Genomic DNA, 17266 nt, shown 5'->3' with positions numbered 1-17266 from the left:
AAAATATTGCTTCTTTGCTTCAATATCCTGGAAAAAAAATCACGCTAACCTAATCGTCCTGTCCTCGTCTCTCCTGCAATTATCGTATCGCCCTCTCTGTCCTTGTCCCGCAGTTTCCTACTTTTTCCGCAACTGTCGCTGAAGTCAACTCGGAGTTTGGCTCTGGGTCCTGCGCACCCTTATTAATTCTTGTTAGGTCCATGGGTCCATGTTATGCGCACGCGTAAGATGGCGCTCAGAGACACGTGCCGTTCTGGCACCGTTTTGTCACGGCCCTGCTCTTTGTGAGCGCTCGGGAGTTTTTAACTTTTTACGCTGGTCAGGGACATTTCGAGAGGCGTCGGCACCTTTAAATGTATCCGTCACGGCCGCGGACGAGCCGATGTCTCTTTATTAAAACAGGCCGAACGAACGACGCGGCTGGGTCGTCGAACTCGTCGATTTTGCCCCGAAGATACAGATTCTAGAGGTGAACGATCCGATCGGCCATGGTTCGAGAACGTTAGAAGTCCGATCGGGCCCAAATTATACGGCGGCGAAGGCTGAGATATCGTCGAGCGTTTATCTTCTTCTCCTTTTTTTTTACTATTTTTTCTTTTTTTTATGCGATCATCCTAGACATTCTTGGCTGTTTATTACAGCCGAACAGTGGACATTCCAATGTTGGCGAACCGTACCGTTACTGTTACAAGAGTCCATCAAAGTCCTTGGAACTCGGAATTATTTCGAAGGCTTTGCGTTTAACGATCGGTGAAGAGCGAAATGTTGACAGTTGAACAAGATACAAAAGTGGATTCTAGTAATTTAATATTTTAAACAGCGATGGAGAACAATAACATTAATCAACTGAATTGATATATTTGTCTCAAATTTGAATGAGCTATATACTTTTTTTGTTTTTTAAATCGACAGAAGCACTACAAGGATATTATATTTATTTTATATTTATAAAAATATACAAATTACATATTACAGAATTTCATCCAAGACCATTAATCTGATACGTCCAGAAACAAAGACGATCAATTTAATATGTATAATTTGAATAACAAATCTAATTTAATTTAATCTAACATGGCTTTTTGAGAGAATATTTTTTACAACAAATGAATTTACAGACCTATGATTCGATTTACTTGTAATTTAATTTTGTAGCAACTGTTTTTTTTTTTTTTTTTATTCAACACATTAGTTGCTTAAGAATTATCAAGGGTTAAACTACAAATCGATTGAGGTTGTTTGGGACTGATTTCAAAAAGTAATCGATTATATTAATTACATTGATAACGTAATTAAGGTATAATATCGGATTTGTAGTTTATGGATAAAATTTTATCATTACTGAATTTGAAAGAATTACTTAATTATTTTTAGTGCTTTCTTTCAAGTCGGTTAAATCGATAAGAAAAAGAAAGTATGTATGTACCTCGGTAGTCAACTGTATCAAGTTACGATTTTAGTAATAATTGTTACAAAAGATAAACTACTTTTAATACCAGCAAAATAAAAGTTTCCATGAATTAAAATTATTCGCAGCATCAAACCTTCGACAAAACCTTCCAATGATAATTCGTACCGAGGTCGACACGTAGCACGGTATTTGATTACTTCCCTGTTCGAAAGACTCCCAGAATATATTACCGAGTAATCCCGGCGACAGAAGTCGTTTTTACGTGTTTCATTATAACGTGTTGTACGGGACGTTGCCGATTCAGAACACGTTGACCGCCAAGGGTCAAACGCTACAAATCCATCTCGCGCTGATCCTTGTCGTTTCTTTCGTCCGCTTCATTTTTTTTCCATATATTGTACGCGATGTGCAAGGTCTATCGAGCTCAACGACCCACGCCGCCGGGAGTCACATTTACCAATCCGCCGATTCTTAAATCGAACTCTGACAATAAGATGACGTGTATCGAGCGTCGAGGTGATTCGAATTTATGCCACCCAGAAATTAAATTTGATCAGTGTCGAATCATACGAAGTAAGATTTATGGAGAAAACGAAATGTTGTTCGTTCAATCATCATCAGTTCTCGTCAATTGTCGCCAAGCCATTTATTAATCAATAGTCATTATTAATCGTTATCAAGTCATTAACAGTCATCGATAGTTATCATCAGCCATTAATGATCAAGAAACGTCAGTAATCGACCGTGATCATTGATAATTATTATTCATCGATTATTTGTTTGTAATTCGTTCAATCATTACCAACCATTGTCAGTCATAATCAGTTATCGTAAATCGTCGACGAGCCATTTATTAATCAATTTACTGTTCATTTTAATGTTTCATAGTCAATAGTAATCATTAATCGTCATTCAGTCGTTAATAGTCATCGATAGTTATCATCAGCCAGTATAAATCAAGAATCATCAACAGTTAATCGTGGTCGTTAATAATAAGTATTTATTCAGTGTTCGTCAATTATAATTACTTGTTCATTAATTATTACTCACGATTGCTTAATACTCAATAGCCATAACAGGGGGTTACATTTAAACCCATCACTAGTCCGTCAAGTGACGAACACCAACAAATAATTCCGATCGTGTCTCGAACAGAGCTCTATCGAGGGATCTCATAAAATCGAGACGGGACGCGACTCGAATCTAAATAAGATTCCCTCTTTTTTTTCGAGGATTGTGAATGTAATACAGAGACCCAAATGTAACGCGTGGTCTACAACGTGAACCGCAATCTCGCTTCTTCCAAGTCTCGCGATACTCGAAAAACTCTGTAACGCAACGGCCATCCATTATCCATTTCTATTTGTTTTACTTTTGTAACGAGCAACGCGTTACTTTTACAATTTTCCCATCTCCGCGTTCAGTTCGCAACGTAACTGGCTTAACGTAAATATCAGTTTAGGCGTGGTCTTGGATCTTTCTTTTTTTAGTCCGCGATATCTAAAGAAATTAAGCGCCTCAGAAATAAAAATTTTATCAGTGCACTAATTCGCCCGGAGGCATGTCGTGCCATTAAGATGGCTCTGTCTGGATTCACCTGTTACATGTACGAGGTGTGGCAATTAAATAACGAGACTGGTGTGAGAAACGTGATTTATTGCAAATAAGATGTAAAAATAAAAACGGCGGAGTTGTTGAAGGAGCCAACAACTGATGAGCTACAGCATTGTTTTGAACAACGAAAGACACGTATGCAGCGGCTTATAGATAGGGGAGGAGAGTATGCTGAAGGGGATTAAAGTTAAATGCAACTTTATTTGCAATAAATCACATTTCTCACACCAGTCTCGTTATTTAATTGCCACACCTCGTATGTTCTTCTGTGTGGCACACCAGTCGCATTTTTGTTGGGTTTTCTGTCGACCGCCAAATCGTGAATCTCTTTCGAGTCGTCGGACGTGCTTCCAAGTTGGAAGTCGGAGATGCCACTTTAACCAGGGCATGTCGGTTGCGATAGGAACAGGTTGCGGGAGAGAAAATCTCCGGGTTTCGTGGCAACGCAACAACTTTCTTTCCTCGGATAAGGCGCGTGGGTATTCGACGAGCTTCGAGGAAGCGTTTCCTACGGTGGAAACGACGGTGCCGGGACGCGAGGGACGACGGGAACTTTCTCCACCTCCGTTTGCTCGCGACACCTCCACCTTGGAAATCGTGGCACTCCGCTCGTCCGGCTTTGGCCAGACGTGAACGGTGCTCGAGGAAAGTTCTCATACGGGATCAAGCATAGAAAATAAAATATCCACTCTGACGATACCGGCACGGCAAAGATGTTGTTTATTGAAATTTTACACTCGAGTACTTCGAAAGTTTATCTCCGACCTAGCTAGTTTCAATCCGAGCCACTAGGCGGCGGCCTCTTCTCGCTGCTAAGCTTCGCCAATCTTTCATTATAAAGTGCATAGCATTCCAGTTTCCAATGCTGAAGCCAAGATTTTGGCTTAATAAGAAACGTAACGTTAATTATAACTCGAACTACGTGCTTGTCTACGTAATAAAGGTTCCATTGCCTTTACGATAGCCGTTGGATATAAAATTAAAGTTAATAATATTTGTTATTTTCGTAACGTTAATATTTATACAGTGTTTATTTCATCCATTATAGAATCGATTTCAGATTAATATTTGCATAATATTTCATAATTCGCATAATGATGGAGCATACACAGTGCTGTTTCACAATCGATAATAAATGATTCAATCGATAACATTAGTATTATACAGTATGTAATGTCATTTATCAGAACTGTTTTCAAATTAATATTTACGTAATTTTTCGTCATTTATATACTGATGGAAGCATGTATGCTTATAGGATTGGCAGGAATAAAATTATCTGGATCTCCTAAATAATAGCAATAGCATTGTAATGCTATCTCGGTAATAAATAAACAAGTAGTTACCATGCCAAAAAGGTGGTTAATAGGCTACCGGTCGGTGAAGTCTTAAATATCGATTTTCTTTGTATAAAATAATGTTGAAGTGACGCGCCACGAATAATATTGCGATATTATGAAATTTAATTAGAATTTAATCGAATTTCGATTCACAAAATGTGATCTTATCATTACATAGCTGTTGCGCTGGTTTCTCATTGTTCACGCAAACAATTCGATAACGAAGTACATTCTAAGCTTATTTTCTTCTTTCTCGTACCATGTGCATCCAGACTTATAAAACTGATTGTATTTTGACGACCTTGGAATTTTAAGCATTTACAAACGGCAAAGATAACCTTAATTAACAGTGCATTGTGTTACATGCTTTACATTATGTAACATTCGCTTTAAGGAATTTTTTCTCAACATTCGTCATGATAATAATGTAATATCAACGCCTCGTACGGTTCGAATCTCCGTGCGTTATTTTTCGTATGGACTCTTACGATAATAATCTAATCTATTTGAAAAATAACAGTTGTTTTCGCGCACGAATACCACGAAGGAAGGAAATAGAGAATAACAGGACGAAAAGAGTAGCAATGTTCAAGATAGCGGTTAGATTGGACGGATAGCGCCATTGCAGTATCCGGTGGGCCAACAAAACACTTATGACGTAACTACGATAAAAGCTTTGTGTACTCGTTTCGTTAGAATTAGTTTATTGCTGGTTGGTAAAGACATACGCCACTATCGCGGAGCTTTAAGTATGCCACTGTGATAGAAGAAAATGAAAACGCACGTCTGTAGGACGTAACTATTGTACTATACTAATATTAGTATACTAGCATCCCCTGTCGCGGCTTCGCCCACGTATCATATCGTAGAATTTGAATTTATTGTAACGTCATATTATAGCTCGATTCAACTTTCCAATTAGTGTAATCGAATCGAGGATCGTAACCAAAAGCGCATCGAATAAAAAGGAGATTAACGTAGATTGATAAAGAAATTAAGATTAACATACTCGTGAATTCAACCGAAATGACAGCATTCGAATTGTTTTACGTCATCATTCGAAATCCACGTATTTCGCCAAAGACCTGTACATCCAATGTAAACAGAATTCTTAAGTAAATGGATTTCTGATTTTCGGCTGAACAACGTCGTAATTAATTTCGCCGTCGTCGAGACTTGTATACTCGTAAAAAGATTCGCGTCATTGGAGTCAAATGACTTCTCGACAATCCTTGTTAGCTAAGCTTCTAAAATTTGCACATATAAGATAATTGCTTGCTGTTGACGGAGCGATTACGATAGATGTCATTCTTGTTTCGAATCTCGATGAATCCTTACAAATCAGATGCTCTCGAGACCGTATAAAGAAACATAATCGATGCCTCAACTAGTCCTTGTATTGTCGAAATTAAAACCAGATTGCAACAGTTTTGAGAAAGTGCAAAGAACAGCACCATGTGTATAATTATGTGTGTCATTAATGCACTAATAATACAATAATAAAAATATATATATATATGTATTTGAAAAATTAGTTTTCGAAAATAATTTTGACTTTAAAATACAATTATTGCTCAATATGTCTGATAATTTATAAAAATGGATCTCTTTTTTTTCGTCTTGTGATTATATTTATTCAACATTCGAAAATTTGTTCCCCGTGTATTTCAAATGGAAAATTGTATTTTTCGATGAGCCAAGTCTGCAATTGAGATAGAATTGATTAGTAGAAGAGAGAATAGGAAAAATTCGATTAGCGATAGACTCGCTCGAAACAAGAACATTAAATATTCCGGAGGTAAGTCAGGCCGGTGTCGATTGGGAAATGAAACGGAAGACACGAACGTGGCTCGTTTGTCGCCAATTGCGACACACGGTAACGTTACGTCCATTCCTGCTTGCATATTATCGCTCGGACAACGAGCTTAATTTTTTCCACTTTATCTGCCAAGAAATAAATGCACGAATTCCGTTAATAATATTTACGTTCTTTGAGGACATCGCAATCTAGTATTGCGGTGTTATCGAGAAACGTGTTCACCGTCGAGAGATTGACGTCAGCTCGTTCGGCATCTACGACTGTACCGATAACCAAGATCTCTTGAGATCATTGACACACGAAAGTACACGTTTCGTCAGCGACGGAATTCTGCGTTGTTCATTCGTTATTATTCCAACACATGTACAAAAGTCTTATCTGGATAAACATCTCGAATGACGAATGAGAGATCAACAACTTTCGATGAGTTATTTGTCGAATGAAAATGACATTCTGAATTTAGGTTAGGGTGGAAACTTAACCTCTTCAAGGATCCTGTCATAATAATAATAATTATATCGATTCTATTACTATCAAAATAAGGGATAGAGATATTTTATTATATACATATAATTGAATAAAATAGAGAAATAGATGTTCCGAAATATGGAGAATAAAAAACATTAAGCGTATATATTTTTAGCTCGCGATAGCAAACGAGAAATTACTAGACGAGTTGATAAGAATTTACGCGTATCGAAAACGAACTCATTGCGTGGGTGAGCCCCTGAGGGAATGACTTATATTTAGCAGCTCGTACGTTAACGTCGAGTATCGCTTTATTGCAACGGTCTACTCAGCTACTCTCGTTCACCCCGGTCACGCTTTCTCCGGGCAATGTGAGACGGAGCTCTGTTTTTTTCTGTTTGTACAATCTGCGTCAATTATACTTTACTTCTTCGTGAAAGCGATACTCGTACCGGTATCACCTGTGAAAGATCTCTGTTTTACTCGCTACAACATTTGCAACAATTAGTTTTTAGTTTCATCGAATATTCAAATTGGTTTATTAGTGGACTGCGTATTGTATGCATTTATGACGTACAATAATATGGAAAACATACGTAAAATATATGTACATATGTATGTTGAATATATTCTACAATTATCATAATGTTATTGTTAAGTGCACATACCTTTTGGTTACATTTAGCACGTGTTTATTATATTAGTCTATATCATAAATCCATAAAATCCGCAGTCTAGTTATTAGCAAAGTAAAGGCTATTGGTTATGCGTGTATCGTTTTAGGAGTATTTATAATTTGTACAAATAAATTTGATAAGCTGTAATGTTTCGGAACGATTTAAATTATTTTTCGTAAAAGTAAACGTTCAAGTACCATCTGTCGGTAACAAATTCGTTGATAAAACCGACGGTCCAAGGTAATTTTGGTTTTGCCTGTTTTTCATATTTTTATTTTATTTATTTTATTTAACATCTTTAATTGCACAAATTCTCCATCCGTTATACATGCAAGGTAACATTCATAAAACAAAATTAAGTCACGCGAAGAGCTGAGGAGCGGCTTAGGTGCTGTTTCTAAATCTAACCTCAAATATTTGAATATCGGTTTTATTTATCGAGTAAATCTTATGTGACGAGTTCTGATTTTTGAATCTGCAACTCGAGCCCATCCACTTATTACGACAGATAAAACACAAGAAAAAATATAATGTGCAAAGAGGCGAGTTGTAGCTGAGATTCTGTTTTTAAATATAATCTCAAAATCAATTTGGTCTTTTTTCTTTTTAGAAATAGAAATGTCATTGTAGAAAATTTTTAAAAAATGACGAAATACTTCGAATATCAATTTAGAACTAAAAATTTAAGAAATAATTCGATTTCTGCTCGTGGAAAATCAAAATAACATGTACATTAGAATTGAAGAAAATTTAATTTTTAACTTTCTCGAAGAAATAAGTTTTCTTTTAAACGTCTGTGCGTGGTTTTTATCGTCGTGGGCAACGAATCGACAAAGAGCTCGACGTCGAGAATTCAAGCTTTTGTTCTTGACGCGGCTGATGTGCAAGAGATCATTCGACCATGGAGCCAATGATGCATGGAGCATCAAGGACAAATTATTCCTTTACTGCAAGCACGATTTCCCCTACTACTTGACTACCTCTGCCTTGCTTTGCGCCTACGTGCTTATATTTTAGGTAATCTAACCGACGACGGCCCTGAATATTGTTTTTTAACCGTACATGCAGGTTCAGGGACTTGGAATCGGTTTGAACGCCATGTAATGCTAATAACTTTTTAATAAAAAACGAGCGACGGCTAAAACCTCTTGGATGTTACTCAGAAGGGTGGCCTTGACAACGTATATCAAGGTCAAGGTTATCGGATCTGCCTCCCCTAAACACATGCTTACCAAAACTATATTTCACGTAGGTTCACTTAGGTTTGTAACAGTGCGCTAACCTCTTCAGATCTGTTGTATTCGTAACGTTTGTACGCTTTAAAACTATATTAACATACAAAGTAATTCGTTTCTTAAAATAACGAATATCACGTATCCACAGTCGATCTCTGTTTAACCGTTTTTCGTGACAGTTAGTGACATCTGTCAAAAGATATTATAAGTACATAGTTCGGTACTCGGTAGTTTCATATAAAAATACTTATCCTCTACTTGGAGACTTTAAAAACTTTCATTCATAATCTGAATTGTGTTAGTTTACTTTAATAACAGGTAAATAAATATCATTGAATATTACCGATACACACCATTGTAATTATTACAATTCGTTTATATATTGTAATATTTTTATTCAATCACACACTTATTGGATGGTCAATAGTTGGAGACACGGGATAATATTCATTTTATTCGAAGAAAAATATTCAGGGCTGACGAGAATTAATTTTGTATTTAGTCAAAGCAATTACTATTAAGATTCTCCCGCCTAATGATAAATCCAAGAGAGTTCAAAAACGCATCATTTTTACATATTTAACCTAACAATTTACGAACTTTTAAGATTCAAATATTCGAAGATCAAATTGATATCGTATCGAATATCGTATCGAATATCGTATCGAGCAATCGACTGATCGAGAAATTCGTCGAAAATCGAAATTGTGAAAGTACATAATGGCGGCCAGTGAACACTAGTAACAGCTGTGTGGTGACTTACTAGATACTCGACAGTGACATTCACGTGTTTTTTAGCCGATTCCCACGTTCGCGTACATTATTTTATTAACTCACCCTCACCAATGACAAATCGAGCAGATTAAATTCGTGCTTAGTGTTCAGCGAAAGGGATAAGTCCAAGTGTTTGCGAAAATTATAGGTCATAGTGTCGCAATTTTCAAGTTTCATTGTATCGACTGAAAATGTTTACTAATTTCTAAGAGATTTAAAATTTAAAAAATCAACTAATGGACAAGAATACTCGTCGATCTTCTAGAGAAAACATCGTGAAGATGTCAAATTGCAATCGCAGCAAGGGTCCAATTCCACCTCGATGGCTTCACTGTCCACGCAAAGCGGTCAAATTAATCCAAAATAAGTTTCTCGCTTTCAAGACACCGTTGTCGTCTGCGTACGACAATCAGGTACCAGAAGAATGTCGTTTCACATTGGATATGTTGTTCGCATCATTAAAGAGCCAAAAGCTAAAGTTGGGCCTGTGGATCGATCTAACAAATACTTCAAGATTTTACGATAAGAAAAGTTTGGAAGCGTACGGTTGTAAATATTTAAAGCTACAATGTAGAGGTCACGGCGAGACTCCTTCAGAAGAACAAACATGGACTTTCGTACAAGTCTGTAAAAATTTCATATTGTACAATCCATTGGAAATTATTGGTGTTCATTGTACGCATGGTTTCAACAGAACTGGCTTCCTTATAATTAGTTATTTGGTAGAAAATGATGGTACCAGCGTCGATGCTGGCTTGGTGGAATTTGCTACAGCGAGACCACCAGGTATATATAAAGCTGATTATATACAAGAGTTATTTAGACGTTACGATGACATAGAAGATGCTCCTGCACCTCCACCTAAGCCAGCATGGTGTCTAGAATATGATGATTCCAATGTGGAAGATACGGATGCAGGACCTAGCTTTGAAGGCGCTAACCGTAGTCAAACTTTACCTCCTGTTCAACAGAGAAAGCGTGAACACATTAATAGGAACCCTATATTCATGGCTGGCGTACCTGGTGTAACTGCCATTTTAGACGAACGAAAGTTAAGTGGAATACAAAGACGAGTTCAAGATATATGTTCTTGGAAAATGTCAGGATTTCCTGGTTCTCAACCAGTTTCTATGGATGAGGAAAATATTAGGTTGTTGCATGAGAAACCATACATGGTATCGTGGAAGGCAGATGGAACCAGGTTAGGTGAAAATGTAGTTGAAATATTTAAAACATCTTTGAAACTCATTGCTTGTATTCACTTAGGTATATGATGTTGATACAAGCAGACGGAGAGATTTATTTTGTTGATAGAGATAATAGTGTGTTTCAAGTTACTGGTTTGACTTTTCCGCATCCAAGAGATGTATCTAGAACTCTTAGAGACACATTATTGGATGGTGTAAGTAGTCACTTGCTATTAAATTAATGGATTCTGGGGTTATTTAAAAAATAATGATACATATTGCTCGTCATGAAAAGCTCAACAAGTATTGTTTAAATTAATTTATTTTCATGTTTTGACTATAATATATTTTTTAGAGAATATTTTTAAATTAAATTTCATTTTATTAAGATAACTTCTAAAGAAATATTCATTGAAATATTTTTGTAGGAAATGGTGATTGATAAAGTAGATGGAAAAGAGATTCCCAGATATTTAGTGTACGATGTAGTTATGTATGATGGCAAAGATGTGAGTAAATTGCCATATCATCCGGATCGTTACTGTACTATCGAACGGGAAATTATGGGTGGTAGACATAAAGCACTCAAAGAGGGAAGACTGCGTAAAGAAAAGGAACCTTTCGCAGTACGGTTAAAATTCTTTTGGGATGTGACACAGGCGGCTAGTTTGTTAAGTGACAAGTTTGCCAAACAACTTGGTCATGAACCCGATGGTTTAATATTTCAACCATCTAAAGAACCATATTGTCCAGGACTATCTAAAGAAGTGTTGAAATGGAAACCCTTATCACATAACTCTGTTGATTTTAAATTGAAAATAGTTACAGAATCTGGTGTAGGAATTCTTCCAAAGAAAGTAGGACATCTATATGTGGGTGGAGCAGACATGCCATTTGGTCAAATGAAAGTCACCAAAGAGATAAAGGATTTGAATAACGCAATTATAGAATGCAAATTTGAAAATGGCCAATGGGTTTTTATGCGCGAAAGAACTGATAAATCATTTCCTAATTCTAAAACTACAGCTAAGTCTGTATGTAAAACTATCGGCAAACCTATAACAACGGAACGTCTTGTAGATTATATTAATAGACATAGATTTTTGCAAGATGATTCAGATCTTATGCCACCACCGAGCAACAGAAGATCATAAATCGCAGTCAATTAATTGCTGTTCCATCAATATTATTAGTTACTTAGAATTAAAGCATGGTACATTTATCGTAATGTTTAAAACAGTTTACAAGCATGAACTACTTTTGCCTAGCTCATTGTATTCGTAGAAAGTTGTTTTAATTGCTGTGAAATCTTACAAATTTGAAATTGTTCATTTAATAAAGAATCTTCATAATAATTCATGTGTAATTTCTTCCCATACCTCTTCTCTTACGTCAAAGGGATCAAATTTTTAATTATATATTTAACATATTCTTTATCACAATACCCTTTCCATTACAATTTCTTTAGGAATTCAAAAAGATTATAATATTGTAATCTATTATTTTTTTATATTACAGATAGGACTGTATTATTGTGGTGTACAAAAGAACTGGCAGTAAAGGAGAAGCGATCGCTCCGTGTAAATATAGAATTTGATCATGCAACATTGGTACGTTGGTCTCCTGATGGCAAGGCTTTCATCATACATAAAGGTGTGGCAAACAATATTGAAGTATACAAGGTTTCCAAGAAATCGGATGGTACTCTGGCTTCGGCAACAAAGGCTCTAGAATTTCCAAAAGTAAGTATTTAAAATTTTTCTTTTCTAGTAATATTTTTCATACATATTTCATCTTACCAATGTTTCAGCGGCATACTGAAGATGTAGTCGGCATGGACATTGCAAGTACAGGAAAGTATATTATCACGTGCAGCAAAGCAAACGATCTTGTAATATGGGATCTTAAGGGCCAGATTCTTGCAACTATAGAACTGTATCTAGGATCTATTTATCGAGCACGTGTGTCACCCTGTGGTCGCTTCGTTGGCGCTTCTGGTAACGATTTAATTCACTTTATTCAATTTTTCACCAAACATTGTATTGTATATTAATAAGAATCTTAATTATAAACTGTTTTCTTTAGGGTTTACGCCAGACGTAAATATATTTGAAGTAGTATTCACGAAATCAGGAGATTTTAAGCAAGTAGCCAAGGCTTTCGACCTCGCAGGCCATTCATCTGGAATACTTGACTTCAATTTTAGTGCCGACAGTAGCCATATGACTACTGTATCGAAAGATGGAACTTATCGTTTATACAATACTAAAAGTAATAAAATAATTAAATCATAACTTTCATGCAAGTTAAAATCTGACTGTAGAATCTCATTGTAACGATCAAGTTGTATATTTACAGTTGAATATATGAAAGGAGAGGATCCACACGTACTTTTAACCGGAACATGGGACACTGCAGCGACAGCAAGACTCGCTCTATCTCCTAATACCGAAGTTTTGGCAATAGCTCATGGATCCTCGTTAAGTTTTTACTCTACGATCGACGGTTCATTAGATAATACTATAGAAGATATTTTTTTGGGTATGTCTCTTGTCTATTTGTGCAATTAAAACGGTAATCTCGTTTCTCAAGATGCGCATGCATCGTAATTACGTAGAATGCGTAGTTGGACAATCATACTAATATAATATTATTACAGGTCCCATCACGTGTCTAGCTTTTGATGCCTTAGGAGAATACGTTTTGGTCGCCGGAGATAAACACATAAAAGTCTTCCACAATGTTACCGGTTATCGTGTGGCGATTGAGTCCGCTAAACGTAAACTCACGCAAAAGCAAACATCGGCGACGAAGGAACGCTTAGAGAAACTAATCGTCGACAACAGAAAGTTTCTTCAAGCAATGGGAGAGTCATGTTCTTAGTGAATGAATCATGACGTTTCCCATTTTTACGACGAATGATTTATGCGATTCGGATTGCATTTAAAGAAACATTCTTCCTCGCTCAAAGAAAGATTGTTTGTAACATATAATTTTTTAATGTACTTGAATAAAGGGGTTCATACGATGCTTGTTTCTTTAAATAATTTAAGAAAAAATTGTTGCCTCAATTAATATCAACATTGAAAATAATATTGACTTTATTGATACAGTCGCCAATCTAATGGACGAGGTTAGTTACTACTTACATCAGTCATTCCTTCATCTGTTTTAATACATTTTTTACTGTATATATGTTTATACCAATTTACAGGAGACATTATTATAAAAACATGATACTATTGTAAGTAAGATCATAAATAATGGAACTTAAACATTATATACACGCGTTACTATACAAAATGTTTTCTCACATTAACGAAGAAATGTTAAAATCGATATATTTTCAAACAAAATTTAAAAATAAAACTAACTTTGTTTCCACTAAAACCACTAACGATAACAAAACGAAATTATGTCAATCTTAAGTTTAGATGCACAGCATCTACTACACTATTTTCTACGAATAAAAATTTACAAACAACAGTATACTAAATCGTAAGTATCACAAGGTCTTTTCCTTTTGTCTTTGAGCACTAGCAATCTTCGTGACGCGACAAGAGCCAATGTAGCCTGAAGGTCGCTTCTTAGAATTTGATAATTTGCCCTTAAACTGACTCGTCTTAAATTGTTTGGTGGTACAGGTCGTCCACCAGCAAAGGCAAACCTAAAGTTGTATCAGAGAAGTTACATTAGTTGACAATAAATTTATCAATGACGATTTAGAGTTGAATGTACGTATTGGTATTGTTGTGGCCCTGTCAGATAACTAATTTTATTCCAATAATCGCTCTGCGCCAATTCTTCTATTTGGTTCCTATATTTTTAGGTTATTTACTTGCTTACCTAATCTCTCGTCTGGGTCCTCGTAAAGTAGAATCGGGAAATGCTGATTGTCGATCCCATAACATTCGACTAGCTGCCACAGGTCTGATGTTAACGTATTTCACCTTACTTTTGATAGTTATAGGAAGTAGGGTGGGTTTCCTAAACGCATTCACTGTACTCTTATAATCGGCTGGTAGGTACGGCAGTAAGGAATCCCCGTAATGTTCCATAAAAACCGTAGTATTCAAGTTATGAGACTGCGACTTTACGAGGGCACAGATAGCTAACTGAAAAGAGTATGACATTATTAATGACGAATACAATTGCATATAATATATAATTTCATATCTCATAAACAAACTGTGTTAAATTTAATTTTTTGTAAATTTAGGATAAATATATTCAGTTACTTGTAATTAACATTATATTTTTATGTACGACTGGTCGACGAAGATGACTTATACCATCAAGTCTAAGCAATAATAAAATATACTTTTCCCTTTATGTTTACTTACAGCTATCCTTTGCCAAAGAGCAGAGCCAGGTGGTGCGTACTTTAGAACATTTTCCACGGAAAGCGCAGATTCTGACTCGTGTTGAAAAAATATTAATGGCTGAACACTCGCCAGCAATTCCATAGCTGTCGTCTTTTTCTTGCTCCCAACGGTAATTTCTTTCTCTTCCCTTAAAAGGACGTTCTCCAATGTGGGAATATACCTTTCAACGGATATGATTCTTTTTTATAATTAGACGTTCATTAAATTATATTTAACAGCGAAAAAAATATATTTACTTATCAGCAACGGACGGCCAACGAAGCATTAGTTTCAGTGCGCATTCCTTGAAAAGCGCTTCCAGATTTTGATTGATAAAACTCTGTCCTAAAAGTAACTCTAACAGTAGCTCGGTCAACTTATCTACCTGTAATAGACGATATCAGAAGTCTCGAACTATTCTACCTTCACATAAAGTTAGCCATTAGAATTCCACGTGATCTTACTGCAGAATATTACCGAAGTTAAGTGATATGGATAAACAGCTTCACTGTTACTTGCGATTGCAATGATAAGCTGGCATGTTCGAGTAGATACTCTGGTGTATTGTGCGTTATTCGATATCACCATGGACCTAGCAATAGACATCAATTTATCTATAACACCTTCGCCACCCAAATGTGCATTTGTTGCACAATCATTAATTAAGACCTATAAATATATACTATAAGAATTTTGGACTTAATGCAGGCTTCATATATACATATGAAGATTGAAATGAGTTTAATAATAACTGTAACGCTTATAATTAATTATAGTGTAAGTTAATTTGAGATTATCTTACCTGGAATGTTTTTTGAGACCCATTGAATAAAGTCTTTAATGCACGTTTTGCATAATTGTTACGTGCTTCAGCAAGTCTGGCATCACATATTTCTGATTCTGAAATAAAAGCATAATCGTGACATTACTTAAGAATCATAAATAATGTTAATATCAAATAAGGCCTTGATGGATTGGAAAACTTTACCTTGAATAAAAGGTACATTGCTCTGTGATATACTAAGTGGATCGTTTATTGCTTGTACTAGATTAATAATACATTCATTAGGAACAAACACTCTGGCCTCTGTGTGATACTCTGGCAAAAATTCTGGTGCACCCAATATTGGATCTACATCGCAAAGGTTGGTAATCACAGCATTTACATCTGTGGATGTCAAACGTTTTCTCTTGCTATGTTTTAGTCTTGTTACACATTTCTGAAAATACATTTTGTACTTAATAATCTGCATACATTAAGTGTAATGGTTGTATAAACAGAAATGTACATACAAAATACATATAAAGGCATAAATAAGCACATAATTATATACTTGAAAATCTGTATAACTAAAAGTCTTATTATATATGAATGATAATTATACATACATGTAGAACTTCTCTTAGACGATAAGATGCATCCTCTGCCAATCGCCGCAATAATGAATCAGGCAGAGGATGCATTCCTAATTCTTCTCCAATTGCAGATATCCAATCAGTGCTGAGCACTGCATATCTCCTCGAGTTATTGTCGGTTGCATTATTGCTGTTAGTATCCCCATTATTGTTAACAAAAGAGTTACTATATCCTGAGGTAGCTTGATTTGTCAACATTTCTTTCATGATTTCACTTATTTTCTTTACAATAACCGTATACAATTACACTCTGTACTGCAGCTTTCAATCATTAGTAAAAACAGTCAAACTTGCAAAACTTTAACTTAATTTTAACTTCGGTTGTAACATAACGGTTGGTATTTTTTTAAATTATATTTCTTTCAAAAATAGGTTAATTCTTTACGTTCACGCATAAAAATACACAGACGATGATAAAAAACACGCGAAATATAAGTTTTTCATTTGCAATGTTTTTAAAAACAATATGGCTGACGTAATGTAAAATGCATTCATTTATAAATACGCGCCGAAGATTTCAACGAAAGTGAATAAAAAGTAATCGTGTGTCATAGGAGGTTTATTTCGTTGTAAAAATAACGTTACATTCGTTTCACTGAACTCTAACTGTCAAAGACACTGGCGGATCACGTCGGTATAAACAGCGTGATTATCCTCATAGTAACTTCGTGAAAAACAGTGGTTACATTCAGTGAATCACGCTACAACAGCGTTCAGTAAAGTACGCCCATCACTGGTGAATATAGTGATTTCTAGTAATATGAATCATGATCAGTGATCAATTGCCCACTGAATACACCATTATAATAACAATTTCAGAAGATAATCAGAGGTGCGCAAAACCCTAGGCTTCGAATAAATTTGAAGTTTGCCGATGTGTTTGTCTCGTTTTCTTCTTTGGAAAATGTTCAAAAGAGGAAACCCGACAAACATCTCGGCAAACTTCAGATTTATTCGAAGC

The 17266-nt window shown here is 35.6% G+C and overlaps 3 protein-coding genes across 4 annotated transcripts in view; 2 read left to right on the top strand and 1 right to left on the bottom strand.

Moving 5' to 3' along the window:
* LOC128878785 (transducin beta-like protein 2) overlaps positions 1–13553 on the top strand; it is a 61157-nt gene extending 47604 nt beyond the window's left edge. Inside the window, exons 2-6 of the mRNA XM_054127301.1 lie at positions 12044–12267; positions 12336–12522; positions 12611–12796; positions 12884–13066; positions 13185–13553. Of these exons, the coding sequence (XP_053983276.1) occupies positions 12044–12267; positions 12336–12522; positions 12611–12796; positions 12884–13066; positions 13185–13408 (1004 nt within the window). The 3' untranslated portion in view covers positions 13409–13553. The remainder of the gene's footprint in view (positions 1–12043; positions 12268–12335; positions 12523–12610; positions 12797–12883; positions 13067–13184) is intronic.
* Positions 9271–11880, top strand: LOC128878783 (mRNA-capping enzyme). Its single transcript, XM_054127298.1, has 3 exons — positions 9271–10539; positions 10605–10740; positions 10954–11880. The coding sequence occupies exons 1-3, from the start codon at positions 9575–9577 to the stop codon at positions 11677–11679; spliced, it is 1827 nt and encodes a 608-aa protein (XP_053983273.1). The 5' UTR covers positions 9271–9574; the 3' UTR covers positions 11680–11880.
* A 43-nt stretch (positions 13554–13596) lies between the features above and the next one.
* Positions 13597–17048, bottom strand: LOC128878784 (uncharacterized). 2 transcript variants are annotated; one of them, XM_054127299.1, is made up of 8 exons: positions 16279–17048; positions 15878–16109; positions 15692–15789; positions 15367–15558; positions 15147–15274; positions 14869–15088; positions 14372–14640; positions 13597–14192 (listed from the first exon to the last, which is right to left on the bottom strand). In XM_054127299.1, the coding sequence occupies exons 1-8, from the start codon at positions 16510–16512 to the stop codon at positions 14000–14002; spliced, it is 1566 nt and encodes a 521-aa protein (XP_053983274.1). In that variant the 5' UTR covers positions 16513–17048; the 3' UTR covers positions 13597–13999. The 2 variants fall into 2 exon arrangements, with proteins under 2 accessions (XP_053983274.1, XP_053983275.1); XM_054127300.1 differs by having other exon boundaries at positions 14869–15070; positions 16279–17046.
* Positions 17049–17266: the final 218 nt, after the last annotated feature.

Source organism: Hylaeus volcanicus, chromosome 6 (assembly GCF_026283585.1).
Source record: "Hylaeus volcanicus isolate JK05 chromosome 6, UHH_iyHylVolc1.0_haploid, whole genome shotgun sequence".
NCBI classification, from domain to species: Eukaryota; Metazoa; Arthropoda; class Insecta; order Hymenoptera; family Colletidae; genus Hylaeus; species Hylaeus volcanicus.
This window is presented reverse-complemented; position numbering and strand designations above follow the sequence as displayed.

Bases quoted from the DNA above. Each gene is read 5' to 3' on its own strand.
- LOC128878784 (XM_054127299.1), bottom strand. From the start codon at position 16,512: ATGAAAGAAATGTTGACAAATCAAGCTACCTCAGGATATAGTAACTCT. The intron at 15,559-15,691 runs GTAAGATAATCT...ATATATTTATAG, and splicing joins GGTCTCAAAAAACATTCCAG to GTCTTAATTAATGATTGTGC. The intron at 15,275-15,366 runs GTAATATTCTGC...CGTCTATTACAG, and splicing joins ATCCATATCACTTAACTTCG to GTAGATAAGTTGACCGAGCT.
- LOC128878783 (XM_054127298.1), top strand. From the start codon at position 9,575: ATGGACAAGAATACTCGTCGATCTTCTAGAGAAAACATCGTGAAGATG. The intron at 10,540-10,604 runs GTTAGGTGAAAA...GTATTCACTTAG, and splicing joins TGGAAGGCAGATGGAACCAG to GTATATGATGTTGATACAAG. The intron at 10,741-10,953 runs GTAAGTAGTCAC...ATATTTTTGTAG, and splicing joins GAGACACATTATTGGATGGT to GAAATGGTGATTGATAAAGT.